Raw genomic sequence first — 16,545 nt, 5'->3', positions numbered from 1 at the left:
ACAACATGTTCTTTGTAAAAGAACACTAAAAACAAAGTCTTTGCTCATCCCCAGGTGAATAACTGAATGTGTAGTGATATGTCCACACTATCATTACCACACAGCTATTAATAATATCACATTTGCAAAACCAAATGCCAAATGTTTTCTCTGATATAAGGATGCTGATTCATAATGGGCTTGGGGTGGGGAGCATGGGTGGATTAGACAACTCTAGATAGAGCAAAGGGGAGGGAGGGGAAGGGAGGGGGCATGGGGTTAGGAAAGTTGGTGGAATGAGATGTACATGTATTAAGAGATGTACATGTATTAATGTACATGTATTAATGAGATGTACATGTATTAAGACACAAATGGTGTGACTCTACTTTGTGTACAACCAGAGACATGAAAAATTGTGCTCTATACATGTAATATAATTTGTATTGCATTCTGCTGTCATATAAGTAATTAAAATAAAAGATTTCCCAAAAAGTCTTGTGACAAAGAGATCTAAAATACATAACGTGTTAAGTATTTAAAACTAAACAATAACAAAAAATCACTACATGAATGTAAATTAATGAATAATTATCTGAGTGCAAATAAAAATATGAAAGGAAAATCACAAGGAGCTTGTTATGGGATACCTGAGAGGGAAACATTGATGTGCCTAGAAGACAACAAAGGAGTGCCAAAAAAATTATTTAAAAGAAAGAAAAATGAACTGTGAAATGAGGCATTTCCGTGAAAAGTTATGAAGCACTTTAAAATAATATATGTATGTAGGCATATTTGTAAATTAAATAAAAAGATTCAAAAATTTAAATTTTGATTAGCCGCATTAAAACAACATTTTTAAAAAAATGCTGAAGTTCTCAAAACGTGGGATTTTTGTAAATGGTGAATACGTAATAAATACAGAAAACTATTAACAGGACAACAAAACCAAATTATTTCAGTTTTGGACACTTCATTGTGGTGACTTCAGGTTTCACTATGAAGAATAATCCAACCTAAATGTCAATAACCAAATTGTTAAAGATGATAAAGAGCAGGGAAATTAAAATTAACCTAAGAAACAATCTCAAAATTGGGGTTAAAGATATTTTAAATTAACAACTGTCAAGAAGGCTAAAATATTTAGTTAAGACTATTTCTTAAGATGTATGTATATATTTTAATATCTAAGGACAAAAAATTATCAGATTGTCCAGGATTTACAAAAATTCTTTAACCAAAAATATAAAGCAAATATGTTAAAAAAAAAAAAAAGTCTATTCTTTAAAATAGGAACTTACCGCTTTCAAGAACTCTGCCTGCCCTTCTCCCTGGCATGTTTCTTCTGCAGAACCCAAAACTGGAGCAAGACCCGGGCTAAAGGCCATTAAGTCGGTCTTGGCTGGGACCTCTCCAGAACACACCCTCTGTCGCCTCTGTTGCGAGTAAGACCAGCTCCCCACCGCACTGGAGCACACCAGCGTGGGCTTCCCACGGCTGCACGCGCCCTCCGTGGGCACCGCGGAGCAGCGAAATGCCATGTACAGCACCAGCGTGAGCACCAACAGGCTGGACACTATGCAGATCGCGATGATCGGGTACACGTTGACATCCACCAGCGCCACCTCTGGGCCAGAGGCACTGGTGGAGGACCGCGAAGAGACATTTGACACCTGACCACTCTCCACCAGTGACACCAGCACTGTGGCAGTGGCGGTCAGTGCTGGTTCGCCAGGGTCCTTCACTAGCACCAGCAGTCACTGGCGTGGCGCGTCCACCTCATCCAGGGCGTGTGTGATACTGATCTCACCAGTATACAGCCCTACACAGAACGGGCTGCGCACACTGCCCACCAGCGTCTGCAGCTCATAAGATAACCACGCATTGTAGCCCGAATCCGCATCAACAGCGCGAACCTTCGCCACCACTTGGCCCACATCCACTGACAGTGGCACCAGCTCGCTCATACAGCCACCTGCCTGAGGAGGCAGCAGCGTGGGCGCGTTGTCATTCTCGTCCAATACAAACACCTGTACCGTCAAGTTGCTGCTCACCAGCGTTGTGTGTGGTCACCTGGAATTGCAGCAGCTCCAACTCCTCATGGTCCAAGGGCTGCAGCACATACACCTTGCCGCTCCCTGCGTGCACTGACACGTAGCTCGACAGCTCACGCTGGCCCACCAGACGCTCAACCAGAGAGTAGGACACTAGCACGTTCTCCCGCGCGTCCGCATCCGGCGCGGACACTGTGAAGATGTGGAAACCCGGTGGGTTGTTCTCCTTCACGAACACGGTGTACTCGGTCTGCGTGAATGCTGGTGCATTGTCGTTCACATCGGCCACCTCCACAGACATGCTGGCTGTGGCCGACAACGAAGGCGAGCCCCCATCACGCGCTGTCACCACCAGCTTATAGTCAGATATAGTCTCAGGATCCAGAACGCTGTCCAGCACCAGCGAATAATAATTCTTGAAGGTGGGCACCAGCTTAAAGGGGACATGGGGCGTCAGAAAGCAGGTGACCTGTCCGTTGGCACCAGAGTCACGGTGGGACACGCTGATCAGGGCGATGACTGCACTAGGTTGTGTATCTTCTCTGTTGGGAAGTGACAGAGTAGTGATGGTTACTTCAGCGGCATTATCGTTTATATCTAGTACTTCCACCAAAAGGGTACAATGACCCGTCATTGGAATATTCCCCTTGTCAACTGCCTCCATGGATATTTCATATAATTTCTTTTCTTCAAAATCCAGTTTACCTTTTGTCCTAACTTCTCCATCGTTGGAATTTATGTTAAATGCATACACCACTGAGGGAGACACGGGCTTTCTAAAAGAGTAAACTATATCTCCATTAATAACTTCATCAGGATCTGTGGCATTTAGTTTAATCAGGAGTGTTCCATTAAGTGCATTCTCTAACACTTTAACTTTATAAACGAATTGATCAAATTCTGGAGCATTGTCATTCACATCCAGAATTATGATCAACAGTTGAACTGTGCCTGTCAGCTCTGGTTTACCTCCATCACTGGCTGTCAGTAATAAACTATGTTCCTGAATTGCCTCCCTGTCTAATGTTTTCCTTAACACAAGTGATAACGAAGACGTTTGTTCAGGATTGTTTTGCGTATCCAAAGTGAAATAATCGTTTCTTTCTCATTTCATCATCACTAAGAAAAAACTTACTACCATTTAAATTGATTCTGACTTTCCAAGTAAGTGACAATAGCAAGATAAAGGTGTTAACACATCATAAGCAAGGAAAAGAAGTGAATCGTTTATCCATTGATATCATTACCAGGTCCAGGCCAAATAACACAAAGAAAAATATATAATAGCTCTAATAAATATCTTTCTGATATTTATTTCTGTGCACAACTCTATAGGAAATGACAGCTGGGTTGATTTCTGTACCTCTTTCCCCTCTTAAACTTTACATAGAGTATTTGGTATTTGTTTGCTCTCATCATCCTCTCAAGCTCCATTACTTCTACTAACATACTTCATTCTCATAATGGGAAAATCTCATGATTATTTCTAATGATTCTTGTCTATTTGGCCCTCCACTGCTTCACAAACTTCTCCACATAAACTAAAATTCATAGTCAACCATTTAAAATATGTCCTTCCAGATATCATAAGATCAGTCACCTGTTTATCTTACTCCTCTTTAACATTCTTTAGCATCCAACACACAATTAACTATTCATTTTCTCTATTCTTCCTATTGACCTCAGTAAAAAGTAGTTATTTAATGATGATGACTATATTCTCTAGAAGTTTACTTACACATTTTCTACAGCTGGACCTCAAGTTAACTAATAAACTCTTCCTATTGCCTTCAGAAATTATTTTATATTGTCCTTCTCTCTTCATAATTCTCCATTCCATTCCTACTGCTTGACTTTTGGCTAATTTTCCTATTAGGAGAGTGAACTCACTGCTCTCTTCTCATATCAACAATTTTCTTTGTAGTCTCTACTTTTCTCCCTATTAGTTCACAGGAAAAAAACTGTCCCCACTTTTAATGCTAACCCTATAATCTGAAAAATATTATTTTCCATTTTCATCTCCTTCAAATTTTTATCTTCACTTCATTCCCTTGCTTCCTGTTTTGTCTTTCATATCACCTTCTTTACTTGCTTCTTTGCTCTCACACAAAAAACTTCTCAAATATCTCTAACTAAAATATGCATCAATTTATATATAAATAATTGTATTATATGTTTTTATTAAAACATTGTATATGAATATATATACTTAAACATGCCACTTCTGGGGGAAAAAACTTTTGTTTATCCCCTTTCCTTCACCTCTAATTTCTAACATTTAGTTGAAGTTTGATCTCAGCTGTGTATCTATTCTCCCTGAGATTTTAGGCCTACCATAGTAGGGTGAATGGTGGTTCCTCAAAAAGATATACCCACATCTTAAGACTCAGAACTTTTGAATATTACTTTATAGGCAAATGATGTAATTAAATTAAGAATCTTGCAAGGAGACATTTATCCTGGAGTATACAGGTGGGTCCTAAGTGCAATCACATGTACACAGAGAATACATGGAGAAGAGGAGGAAGCTATGTGACCATGGAGACAGATTGGAATGACGCAGCCACAAGCTAAGAAATGGCATCACCCATGAGAAACTTAAAGAAGCAAAGAACAGATATATTCCCTAGATGTATTCCCCTAGAGCTTCCAGAGGGAATACAGCCCTGCTAACACCTTGATTTTGGACTTCAGATCTCCAAAACTGAAAGTGAATAGATTTTTGTTATGTACCATCCAGTCATTTCTTATAGCAGCTCCAGGAACTAACACAACTATCCACCTAAATTGTTTTCTTGAAATTATTATTTTTTAAATGTTTCAGTTTCTCTCTTGGTGATTTTATCCTTTCAAGGATTTATATTTTTCCCTCAGGCATTTATTCTATAATCTCCTCTGAATTCTAGATCCATACTTCCAGCCATAGTAGTGTTCTCTTGAAACCTCAAAAATACCAGTTTCTTAAATGTTCCTCTTCATTCCTTACATGACCAAACATATATGAACTGTTTTTCCAACTCTGTTTTGCATATTTTTTAGGGCAATTACATCCTCCCTGTTGACCAAATTGAAAAGGGAGGGGGGGTGTTATCTTCAACTTTTTTCTTTCTCATCATTTATACTGAGTCATCAATCATCTGGCTGATTCTACCTTGCTACCATATACATGGTTCTTTCCTTCCACTTCCATTACTGGCAATTAAACTTGCACATGCTAGAGCCTGGGACATGCTAGGCAAATCCTCTACAGCTACATCTTATATTCCCAATTCCTGTACATGGTTCTTTTGATTCATTTCTACTGTCATAATTTAAGCCTTCAGAGAAATTAGAATGGAGATCAAGGAGGCTATTTTAATGGCTCTAGTACATAAGGAAAAATTAAGGAATCAGGTTTAATGAGTTTAGGTATTCTTTTAATTATTTTTGTAATTTGCCTGAAATCCTAAATTTATGACCAAATTAAAAAATAAGTTTAAGAGTTATCAAACACCTGGTCAGTTTTTAATTTGACATACTATTATTTTCAATGCTAATCACTCATAGATAGCAAGAAAAATGAGAGAAATGGAAATTTTCAGATGTGGTGATCTATAGTCTTCATTATATCTATGTAACTCATTCCCTAAAGTAATGTTGAATAACACATGAATATTCAAAATAAGAATGACTAAGACAAAGATCTTGACTTTTAGCTTGAGATGGCTACATATGTAGAGTCAAAGGTTTTCTAACTTTAATGATATTTACATCTAACAAAATTGCTTATGGCAAATCAAATTTTCAAACAAAAAACTAAAGAGTTATATACTATTCTATACAAAGTTCATATCTACTAATTTGGAATGAAGAAAGTGACATATAATTGTGAAAATTTTTATATGTTAATCAACATCAGAATTTGGGACATATGAGCTTCTCTCATTTAGAGTTCATTAAGGTCAGCAGAAGCAAAATAATCCATGTAAATTGTATAGAAAAGTTCATTATTTTTCTTTCTACATTTCTTCATATTCTCTTGAGATAACTGTTAATTAAATATGTTGTTTTTGAAAATAAGTAAAGATGTACACAGTTACTCAATGTAGAAATGAAAAAATAGAAGGAAAAGTGTTTCAGCTGAGAATCTCTTAATTAGCAGACAACTTGCTAATTTATAAAAACTCCTTATTGTTGCTATTAAACTTCAGTACTCTCTATGAACTTCAATAGGTCTTCCATTATCTTCCAATTATGCATGTAATGTTAGAATATGATAATACATGAAAATTATGTGAAACTAAAGTAAACAAGTGATAAGTGGTTTAAGATTTAAGAAAAGAATGATCAGACCAGAGAACAGTAGACATTTCATGGTTTATGGGATAACATTATGAAGAAAAGAATAAGAAAAAGATGATATGGTTATAACCTAAAATCAAGTTATTACAGGGAAACATATACATAAATGATATAAATAACTTACTTCCCTGGAAGAATTTAAACAATCTTCTGGAGATGGCTAAAGACTGGAACTGAAGAATAAGAGGTCAGTCTTAGGTGGTCCTCTCCAGAACACACTCTCTGTCTCTTGCAAGTACCACCCAACCTCCATCTCAAAAAAGCACATCCTCATGCACTATCCAAGCCGGCATGTGTGCTGGGCAGGCTCTACCAAGCACCGCAGGGTGGCATACACAGCAGCTTGAGCACAAAGAAGCTGGACACCACGTAGACTGTAATAATCAAGTACTCCTTGACATCTACCACCACCATCTTCTGGTCTGAAGCACCTGCCGGTTCCTTGGCTCCTGACTGTTCTCCAGGAGAGACACAAGCACTGAGGCAGTGGCCATCAGTGAGGGCTCGCCATTGTCCTTCACTAGCACCAATAGGCGCTTGTTTGGCGCGTCTGCTTAGTCCAGGGTGCGCCTTGTGCTAATCTCGTCAGTATACAGCCCCGCCCAGAACCGGCTTTGCGCGACACCAGTCGCCAGCAGCAGCTCATAAGATAGTCACGCATTGTATCCTGAATCAGGGTCACTGCATGTACTTCGCTACCACTTAGCCAGCATCCCTTGATCGTGGTACACGCTGACTCACTGTGCCACCTGGGATGCCCGCCCCTGACTTCCACAGGGAGCGAGCATTGTCATTTTCATTCAACTCAAATACCTGCAACGTCACTTTGCTGCCCAGGAGTGGCACGCGAGAGTCCTGCGCCTTCACCTGAAACTACAAAAGCTCAATCTCTTCATGGTCCAGTGGCTGCAGCGCACCCACACTGTCGCTCTCCACGTGCACTGACACGTAGTTCGACAGCATACGATCGCCCACTCACCAGCGAATACGACAGCTGTGCGTTCTCCTGTGCGTCCGCAGCGGGTGGGTTGTTCTTTTTCACCAACATCTTGTACTCAAGTTGCGCAAAAGTCGGCGCATTGTTGTTCACCTCCGCCACCTTCACGAACACTCTGGTGGTAACCCACAGCGAAGGTGAGCTCTCATCCCTTGTAGTAACCACGACTTTATAGGCAGATATGGTCCAAGGCACTGTCCAGAACCAGGGTATAGTAATTTTCGAATGTAGACACCAGCTTGAAGGGTATGTAGGATGACAAGGAGCAGGTGACCTGTCTGTTGGCCCCAGAGTCACGGTCAGACCCGCTAATCCCCCACTTGGGCATCCTCTCTCACAGGGAGTGATAGTGAAGTAACCATTTTCTCAGGAATATTGTCATTCAGGCACAGAACCTCCACCAGAACCAAGCTGTGACCTAACATTGAAGGAATCCCTTTTCAATGGCATTAACCTGAATTTCATAAGCATTATTCTCTTCAAAATCTAATTCCCTGTGGATTCTAATTTCACCTGTACCTGGATTAATTGAAAACTTGCAGTTCTCACTCACTGGCAAAATCATTCTGATTTCACAGGAAATTTCCCCATTCAGGCCTTCGTCCATATCCAAAGCATTTAGTTGAATTATTCTAGTGTTGTTTCTGACATTTTCAAACAATGCTGCTTTATAACCAGGCTTATCAAACTCTGGAGCGTTGGCATCACATTCAGGATGGTTATTCCAATCTGAGCAATCCTGTTAGCTCCGGTTTACCACCGTCAATGACTATCAGCAATAAATTAAGTTTGGGGGTTTCCTCTCTGTACAATAACTTCCGAAAAATTAACACAGGCAATGTGCTTTTATCTTTGTTGTTGCTGTTTGAAGTGCAAAATGCTCATTTAAACTTAGTGTATAAGTTAGGAGAGAGTTTATGCCAAATCCCTATTAGAAGCGCCTTCTAGAAGAAACTGTCCAGAGGAGCAGATTCAGACCTTATGTTGTTTTTGTCTGAGCACTGGTGGGTTGTCATTAATGTCCTTCACCTCCACCTCCACATAGAAAACCTGCAGCGGTCTGTCCACAATCACCTCCAGGTGGATGCTACACTCTGCACTCCACCTGCACAGTTCCTCCCAGTCGATCCGAGAATTCACAAACAAAATGCCATTCTGCAGATTTACATCCAGAAGGTCCTCGCGGTCCTTGGACACCACCCAGAACAGGCCCAGGTCCAGGGTCATGGGGCCCATGAAGCTGACCGGTTCCCCCTTCCCTGGATGCCAGGAGTAAAAGCTAGAGCGGCAATTGCAGGAATCAGTCCTCCACTCTAAAAACACCATTGCAGACAGTGAAGGCTGTTTTAAAGGAGAGCATACATGAGATTTTTATGACCCTTTATGTACCTATTTAATAATTCTTGACCTGCGTTCCAGTCAATATGGAGTTGACCTTATATGTAAATGGTTGATAACTATGTGTGCAGACAGAATTTTCCTTCTTCACCTTTTGAGTGTATAGTGACATATGTGACTGATTATGTAAATACAACAAAAAGACAAGAGGTTCTTTTGGGGCTAGCCATTTCTCAGTCACTCTAAATTCTATTTTGGATCATTTCATGGATCATTTGTGAATGATCCTATTTAGTTAACCTATATGTTATTAGCAACAAAACGAAAATGCCTATGTTGTAGTTTCTGCTTCAAAGTTTATCATTAAAATAACCTTTGATATATATACTCAATGGATATTACTCAGCATTAAGAGAATAAAGTCATGGCATTTGCAGGTAAATGGATAGAGTTGGAGAATATAATGCTAAGTGAAGTAAGCCAATCCCCCAAAACCAAGTGCCAAATGTTTTCTCTGATATAAGGATGTTAATTCATAATGGGGATGGGGGCAGCGTGGGAGGAATAGAAGAACTTTAGATAAGGGAAAGGGGAGGGAGGGGAAAGGAGGAGGCATGGGGGTAGAAAAGATGGTGGAATGAGACAGACATCATTACCCTAAATACATGTATGAAAACACGAACTCTGTGTACAACCAGAGACATGAAAATTTGTGCTCTATTTCTGTGATATGAATTGAATTGTATTCTGCTGTCATCTATAACAAATTAGAATAAATGAAATTTTTAAAAACCTTTGAAAATAAGGCATAAAAGAAGTTACCCTTTAACTATTTCGGGGAATAATCACTCCTAACCTTACACTGCTTACAATTCACACTGTTTTCATGATAAAGTGCTTCCCAAACACTTTATTTTAAGATGTTAGGAAAATGTTAAGAATGTCATTATCTAGTAGAGAAAATGAAACATAAGTATTTCTATGAGCTAAACATTTCACATATATAAATTGTACAACTCTATTGAATATTGTAATTCATCATAAATATGAACAATATTATTGTTTGGGATTCATTGATGTTTATATGTGATGGCTTTTCATACACCTGCTCTTATTCCCATAGCATGTTAAAGCAACGCAAAGCACAAGTTCTAGAAAGCTTTATTTGGAAGAAATAAAGCATTGCCATGAAAATGTATGAGTCAAGCTGCCAAATTTCACAATATTCTAAGCTAACAATGGCAGACCAATATGCAAATGATCTCATGAAGTGTTTTAAGGTACTTAATCTCACCAACCAGAGGCAAAAGAATGTGAACATAAAACAAACATGTTGGTTTCTCCATAAATCTTTCCCTACAGATCAGTTAGTAATTACTCAAAATATAAGTCTCTTCAGAAAATCAAAATGGTGACTATGGTTCAAGGTGAACCAAAAGAGCTTTCATAATTTTTAATGTCAAGATAATCATGAAAACAAAATAGATAAGAAAAATAAACATAGATTTTATAGTTTCATTAACATTCAAACCCAAATCTTCAAGCCCATAATTTGTTGCCACTCCTCTTACATACAACAATAAAGGTAAGTTAAGTATGAGGCCTTTATATAACCAGAAAAAATAACCACTGAGTATAAAATAACTATAAAACTGGCTCTTACTTAAGAAAACCACTTTAATTTTGATATAATCAAACTAATTATTTAAATTGCTGAACATCACCACCAAGTTTCATTTCCTATTTTCCGTTTTCAAAAATGTTATGTACCTGGATTGCTAAGGTACTGTCAGGAAAAAAATACTGTCATGTAGTTCTCATACACTGTTGTACATAATTAAATTATTAAGCAGGTAATAAAATCTGTTATCCTAGTACTTACCTGAACTAAAAAATAAGGTGAAATTATAATTTTACCAAAGAATGTAGCTCTGACAGTAAGAATAAATATGAATGACTCTGAATCTATAAAACTTATATCTGGCAATTTGGAATTATCTAAATGTGCACCAGCTATTTATGTGATGCAAAAGTAATTGTTTACAAAAATTTAAACTGTAATCTAAAATTCTCCAATGTCTTTTTAAAAGTAAATTTAGATGAACTTGACTTAATCAAATGACTTCATTTGGAAATGGCAATAATGTATGCCTTAATATTCATATTTATTATATTTATACAATTTCATATATCTTTTACCTACTTTTAATACTTAAAGAATGTTATTAGCCAATTAATATTGAAATACAAAAGTTTATAAGGAAGAAGAAGAAGGAGGAGGAGGAGAAACAAACAAATATAGGAGTTCCTGATCCAAGTTCCAAGAATGGACTCCTTTAGAATATTATGCCAAATGACATGATGTATAACATTAAAACGGCCATGTCTGATTCTCAAAGAATTCTACAACCATATCCATAACAAAAAAACCCACACAGAATTAGAAGAAATTCCTAGTGGTAAATGATCTTTGCTAGACTCTTACATGATTATCCTACACAGAAAGATTTTTTTCATGAACATTAAGAGATAAGACATTTAAAGACAGAGCAGTTAAAATGTGAAATAGTCAGGTACAGTGGTAAATTCTTTTAATCTCAGTTATCCATGAGACAGAGACAGGAGAATTCTAAGACTGAGTACAGCTCTGGCAACTTAGAAATATCCTATCTATATATAAATAAATAAGTAGGCCTAGGGAAATAGCATAGTGATAGATAGAGCAACCCTAGGTTCAAAACCCAGTACCACAAAAGGAATAAAAGTGAAATGCATACAACGATAATTATCAGTTTTGTTCACTTTAATGGAGTTAAATTCCAGATAAATTCAAAAAATGTAGGAAACAATGCCCATAAGCACTGTTGCAGATATCATAAACATATATGCCCTTAGCAAGTTTGTATGATTTGCTTGAATAATTTTAATAATTTTACTTGCCTAGTTTACTTTAAAAACATGAATCAGGGAGTTTTGCTTGAATATGTGCTAGATAAATCAATTGCAAGCTCACAGGAAAAAATTAAGAATGGACAATTTTATTATTTCCATTGTAGGATGTTATTTCCAGCATATTACAATGCAAGGCTGGATATTTTCCTTCAAATAATATAAAAATAGGTTTTGCCACAGAAGTAGATGCAAAATTAAATTTTATTTGAAGGATAATACATTTAAGATGGATATTAAGCTCTATAGAAAAGGAAATAATTTCAGACCTAATGAAGAGGGTTCAATCACTGACACAGGATTTTTTTAACCAATTAATTCAATAATGTGAAAATATCAAGGCCAATGCTGTTAAAAGAAAAGGGTTCAGGGTAAAAATGGGAGTTCATAATCCACTTGAATCAAATGTATGAAATATGATATGTCAAGAGCTTTGTAATGTTTTGAACAACTAATAAAAAAGAAAAGGGTTGGTAAATTTAAAGAATCCACAAAAAAAAATTGTGATTATTTGTACTCAAGTATCAACAGTAGGGTCAATCTTCAAAAACTTCTTTCAATGTATTTCAACAAACATTCGAAGAAAGAGCACATTCATTAAAAAGAAGAAACCTGGTTTTTCATTATTAAAAGAATGGATATATGTATCATCTGACATATATAACTAACAGACATTGTTCTTTAAAACAATATTCAAAATACAGAGTTCTCATTTTAAAAATTTCTGTGAACAAACATTCCAAATAATTTAACATAAACATTCTGAATAGGTGGAATTTTTAGAAAACTCACCTGTATTGGGTTATTTGATCCTGCCTCCTGCCTTCCTTTTTCATCTTCTCTGTCTAGTCCTGGTGGAAGACTGGGGCTGAAGGCCATTAGGTCGGTCTTGGGCGGGTCCTCGCCAGAACACACCCTCTGCCTCCTCTGTTGCGAGTATGACCAGCTCCCCACCGCGCTGGAGCACACCAGCGTGGGCTTCCCAGGTCCACACGCACTCTCGGTGGGCCCAGCCGAGCACCGCAGCGCTGTGTACAGCAGCAGTGTGAGCACCAATAGGCTGGATACCGCACAGATGGCTATGATCAGATACACGTTGACATCCACCAGCGCCTCTGCCTGGCCCGCAGAGCTGGCAAACATAGGTGAGGCGGCCTTTGGCGCCTGACCACTCTCCACCAGAGATAAGAGTACTCTGGCCGTGGCCATCAAAACTGGTTCACCGTGGTCCAGAACCAACAGGCGCTGACGTGGCGCATCTGTCTCGTCCAGGGCGCGCGTGGCGCTGATCTCACCGGTGTATAGCCCCACGCGAAATGGACTGCGAGCGCCACCTGCAGCTGGCAATAGCTGGTAGGAGAGCCACGCATTGTACCCGGAATCTGCACCCACTGCACGCACCTTACCCACCACGTGGCCGGCACCCACTGACCTTGATACCAGCTCATTCACGTTCACCTTGCCACCTACAGGAGTCCACGTCTCCAGCGGATACCGTGAAGTTGTGGGAGCCTGGCAGATTGTTCTCCTTCACGAATATGGTGTATTCAGACTGTGGGAACGCAGGTGCATTGTCCTTCACGTCGGCCACCTCCACCGACACAGTAGCTGTGGTCCACAGCGAAGGCGAGCCCCCGTCTCGTGCAGTCACGACCAAATTATATGCTGACACTTTTTCTCGGTCCAGATCACTGTCCAACACCAGTGAATAATAGTTTTTGAAGGTGGACACAATCTTGAAGGGAACATCCGGCGTCGGAGAGCAGGTCACCTGGCCGTTGACACCGGGGTCGCTGTTGGATACGCTTATCAACGCAATGACTGTGGTTGGCCGAGTGTCCTCACGTACTGGGAGGGACGGAGAAGTCACAGTAATTTCAGTAGCGTTATCATTAGTGTCTACAATTTCTACCCAGACTGTACAGTGACCTGCCATCGGGGGATTCCCCTTATCTGTGGCCTGCACTTCAATTTCATAAAACTTATTTTCTTCATAATGTAAAGTTCCATTGACCCTCACTTCTCCATTATTTTCATCTAGTGTAAATAAGAGTTTTCCATTGGGCTTAATTGACATTAAGAAGTATGTTACTTCCCCGTTTACTCCTTCCTCTCAATCGGTGGCGTTTAACTTTATCAAAAGAGTTTCTTTAGCAATGTTTTCCATCATTCTCACCTTGTATTCTAATTGATCAAACTCCAGATCATTGTCATTAACATCCAAGATAGAGACCAAGAGCTGAAGGGTGCCTGTGAGTTCTGGTTTCCCTCCATCTGTGGCAGTCAGTAGCAAATTAAGCTTCAGAGTTTTCTCTCTGTCCAGTGACTTCTTTAATATAAGCGACAGTCTTTTAGTCGGCTTACTATTCGGTGGTGATTCTAAAGCAAAATACTCATTTTGACTTAGTCTGTAGGTCAGTAGAGCATTCTCGCCTATATCCGCATCAGAAGCTCCCTCTAGCGGAAATCGCGAGTCTGGCTGCTTAGATTCAAAAATCAGCAGGCTTTGTTCTCTGAGAGAGAACGTTGGCGGGTTGTCATTAATGTCCTTCACCTCCACCTCCACATGGAAAACCTGCAGCGGTCTGTCCACGATCACCTCCAGGTGGATGCTACACTCCGCGCTCCGCCCGCACAGCTCCTCCCGGTCGATCTGAGAATTCACAAACAAAATGCCATTGTGCAGATTTACCTCCAGAAGGACCCTGCGGCCCTTGGCCTCCACCCGGAACAAACGGGGCACCAGCTCTTCCAGTTCCAACCCTAGGTCCTGAGCCATGCGGCCCACAAAGGTGCCATGTTTAGCCTCTTGCGGGATGGAATAGTGGAGCTGGCCACTCCCTGCCTCCCAGGCTGCCAGAAGCAGAAACGAGATCAGTAGTCGCAGAGTACCCAAACTCCTTCGCTGAAAACCTAACATTGCATACGAAGTTGGCTTCCAAAATAAGATTTTCTTACACTTACTGTATCAGATACTTCAATTCAGGTTTAAAATCTCGCTGAATTTTTGAGAAGTTTCGAAGGATCCTTTCATAGTAGCATCCAACATGATGGAGTGGTTTTTTAGGAGGAATGCCTTACCAGACCAATCCATGAGAGGAATCTTTCTTTCAAGCAAAGAGCGACAACTTGTGCCTGAAATTGTGAGTACTGTGAACTGCATCCACCACCCCAGAATTTTCATGTTTTACCTTACTTTTTTCTAAACAATTCCAAAGTGATTTTTATGGAATGTTCAGATTTTAAGTTGTATTGAAATCAAATATATGTGGAAATGGCACTTTGTTTCTTGAATAACATCAAATTTAAATTCTTTCTATGGTTCTTTTAGAATTATAAAATTATTATTTCACTTATCTAAGTACTTAGAGAAAGAGAGAGTTCACTTATTTAAAAAACCTGTTGGAAAAACAGAGTTAATGTTTACCTAAAGTATCGTCCCTCATACAAAAATATTATCAAATCTAAAATACATATTATCAAAATTGAATTATTTTACTTCCAAATTCCTTTGTAACTGGGTCTGCTAGAAAACTCAAAAATAATTTTGACACTGGAGCTTGTTTTTTGTTTTTGCAGAAGTTAGGGCCCTTTGTATTCTAGGCAAGCCCTCTACCACTAAGCTACACGCCTCACCCTCAAAGAAAAACTTTAAATCTTAGTAATAACAACTCTTCAGACTTTATGTTCTGCATACTGTGCTTTTATCTATATGAATATGCCTTCTCATGTCTCTTTTAATTTTTAAAATTAACATGTAATACTTGTACAAATTTATGGGGTACAATTGAATGTTTTCATTTGTGTATATATTGTGTAATAATCAAGCCAGGGTAATTAGCATATCTACCACCTTAAACATACATCATTTCATTGTGATAAAATGTTCAAAATCATCTCTTCTGGCTATATTGAAATAAATAAAGCACTATTGTTAATTATATCATATCTTTTTTCCTTCAGTTCTTATTCTTCATTATTTACATTTAACTGTCTTCTTGTTACAAGTGACTTTATAGCCATTAAAGAACAATAGGAAAATAATCAGAAAAAATAAATAATGTATTTTCAAGTTTGTTAATTTAAAATACAGAATTTACAAAGGAAAAGTCCCTTGGCCTAGATGAATTATGAATTTGACATAGATGATTTCTCACATAAGTTACATTGTTAATACTATGAGACATCCAAATGGAACATTAAGTAATGGAGGAATAATATAATAGAAATAATCCTTTCAACTGTAAAATGATTTTTTCAAAGAAATAACTCCATGAAGTTAAAAATCACCACAAAACAATACCTGTACCATTTTGCTACTTCCAAATCACCAACATTGGTTTTCTCAATCCAATCAAAATACATTAATTAAAATGGCTTGTTGTTGAAGAATTTGGGAATTTCAATAATATATTCATCCAGAACAAGCAAAGTGATTTCTAATATATCTCCTCTGAGTGTCTAAAGATGTGCTTAGAGTTTGGAAATGGAATTTCATAGAATACTAAGTGAAATGGGATTTTTTTTGTTCTCTTTAGATATACATGACAGTAGAGTATATTTTGATATACATATATGGAGTATAACTTTTTCTAATTAGGATACCATTCTTGTGGTTGTACATGATGTGGAGTTTTACTGTTGTGTATTCATATATGAACACAGGAAAGTTATGTCTGATTCATTCATTTGTGTTAAATGTATCTGGAATATACTTTCCTATTCCTATCCACTCTCCCTTCCCTTCATTCCCCTTTGTCTAATCCAATGAACTATTATTCTTCCCTCCCCTGCTTGTTGTGTGTTAGCGTTCCTATATCAGAGAGAACATTCAGCCTTTGGTTTTAGGGGATTGGCTTATTTCACTTAACATGTTAGTCTCCAGTT

At 38.4% G+C, this 16,545-nt stretch overlaps 1 protein-coding gene and 2 pseudogenes across 1 annotated transcript; all 3 read right to left on the bottom strand.

The window, feature by feature from the left end:
* Positions 1–1,256: 1,256 nt before the first annotated feature.
* LOC143639939 (protocadherin alpha-13 pseudogene) lies at positions 1,257–3,467 on the bottom strand (annotated as a pseudogene).
* A 3,308-nt stretch (positions 3,468–6,775) lies between these two features.
* On the bottom strand, positions 6,776–8,598 carry LOC143639938 (protocadherin alpha-12 pseudogene; annotated as a pseudogene).
* Positions 8,595–14,578, bottom strand: LOC143639937 (protocadherin alpha-11-like). Its single transcript, XM_077107963.1, is given in 3 exon segments — positions 8,595–8,684; positions 12,451–13,121; positions 13,123–14,578. Coding segments are annotated over 3 exon segments (2,217 nt in total).
* Positions 14,579–16,545: the final 1,967 nt, after the last annotated feature.

This window comes from Callospermophilus lateralis, unplaced genomic scaffold (assembly GCF_048772815.1).
Source record: "Callospermophilus lateralis isolate mCalLat2 unplaced genomic scaffold, mCalLat2.hap1 Scaffold_101, whole genome shotgun sequence".
Taxonomy (NCBI): Eukaryota; Metazoa; Chordata; class Mammalia; order Rodentia; family Sciuridae; genus Callospermophilus; species Callospermophilus lateralis.
The sequence above is the reverse complement of the archived record's forward strand: the minus strand, read 5'-3'. Positions and strand labels throughout refer to the sequence as shown.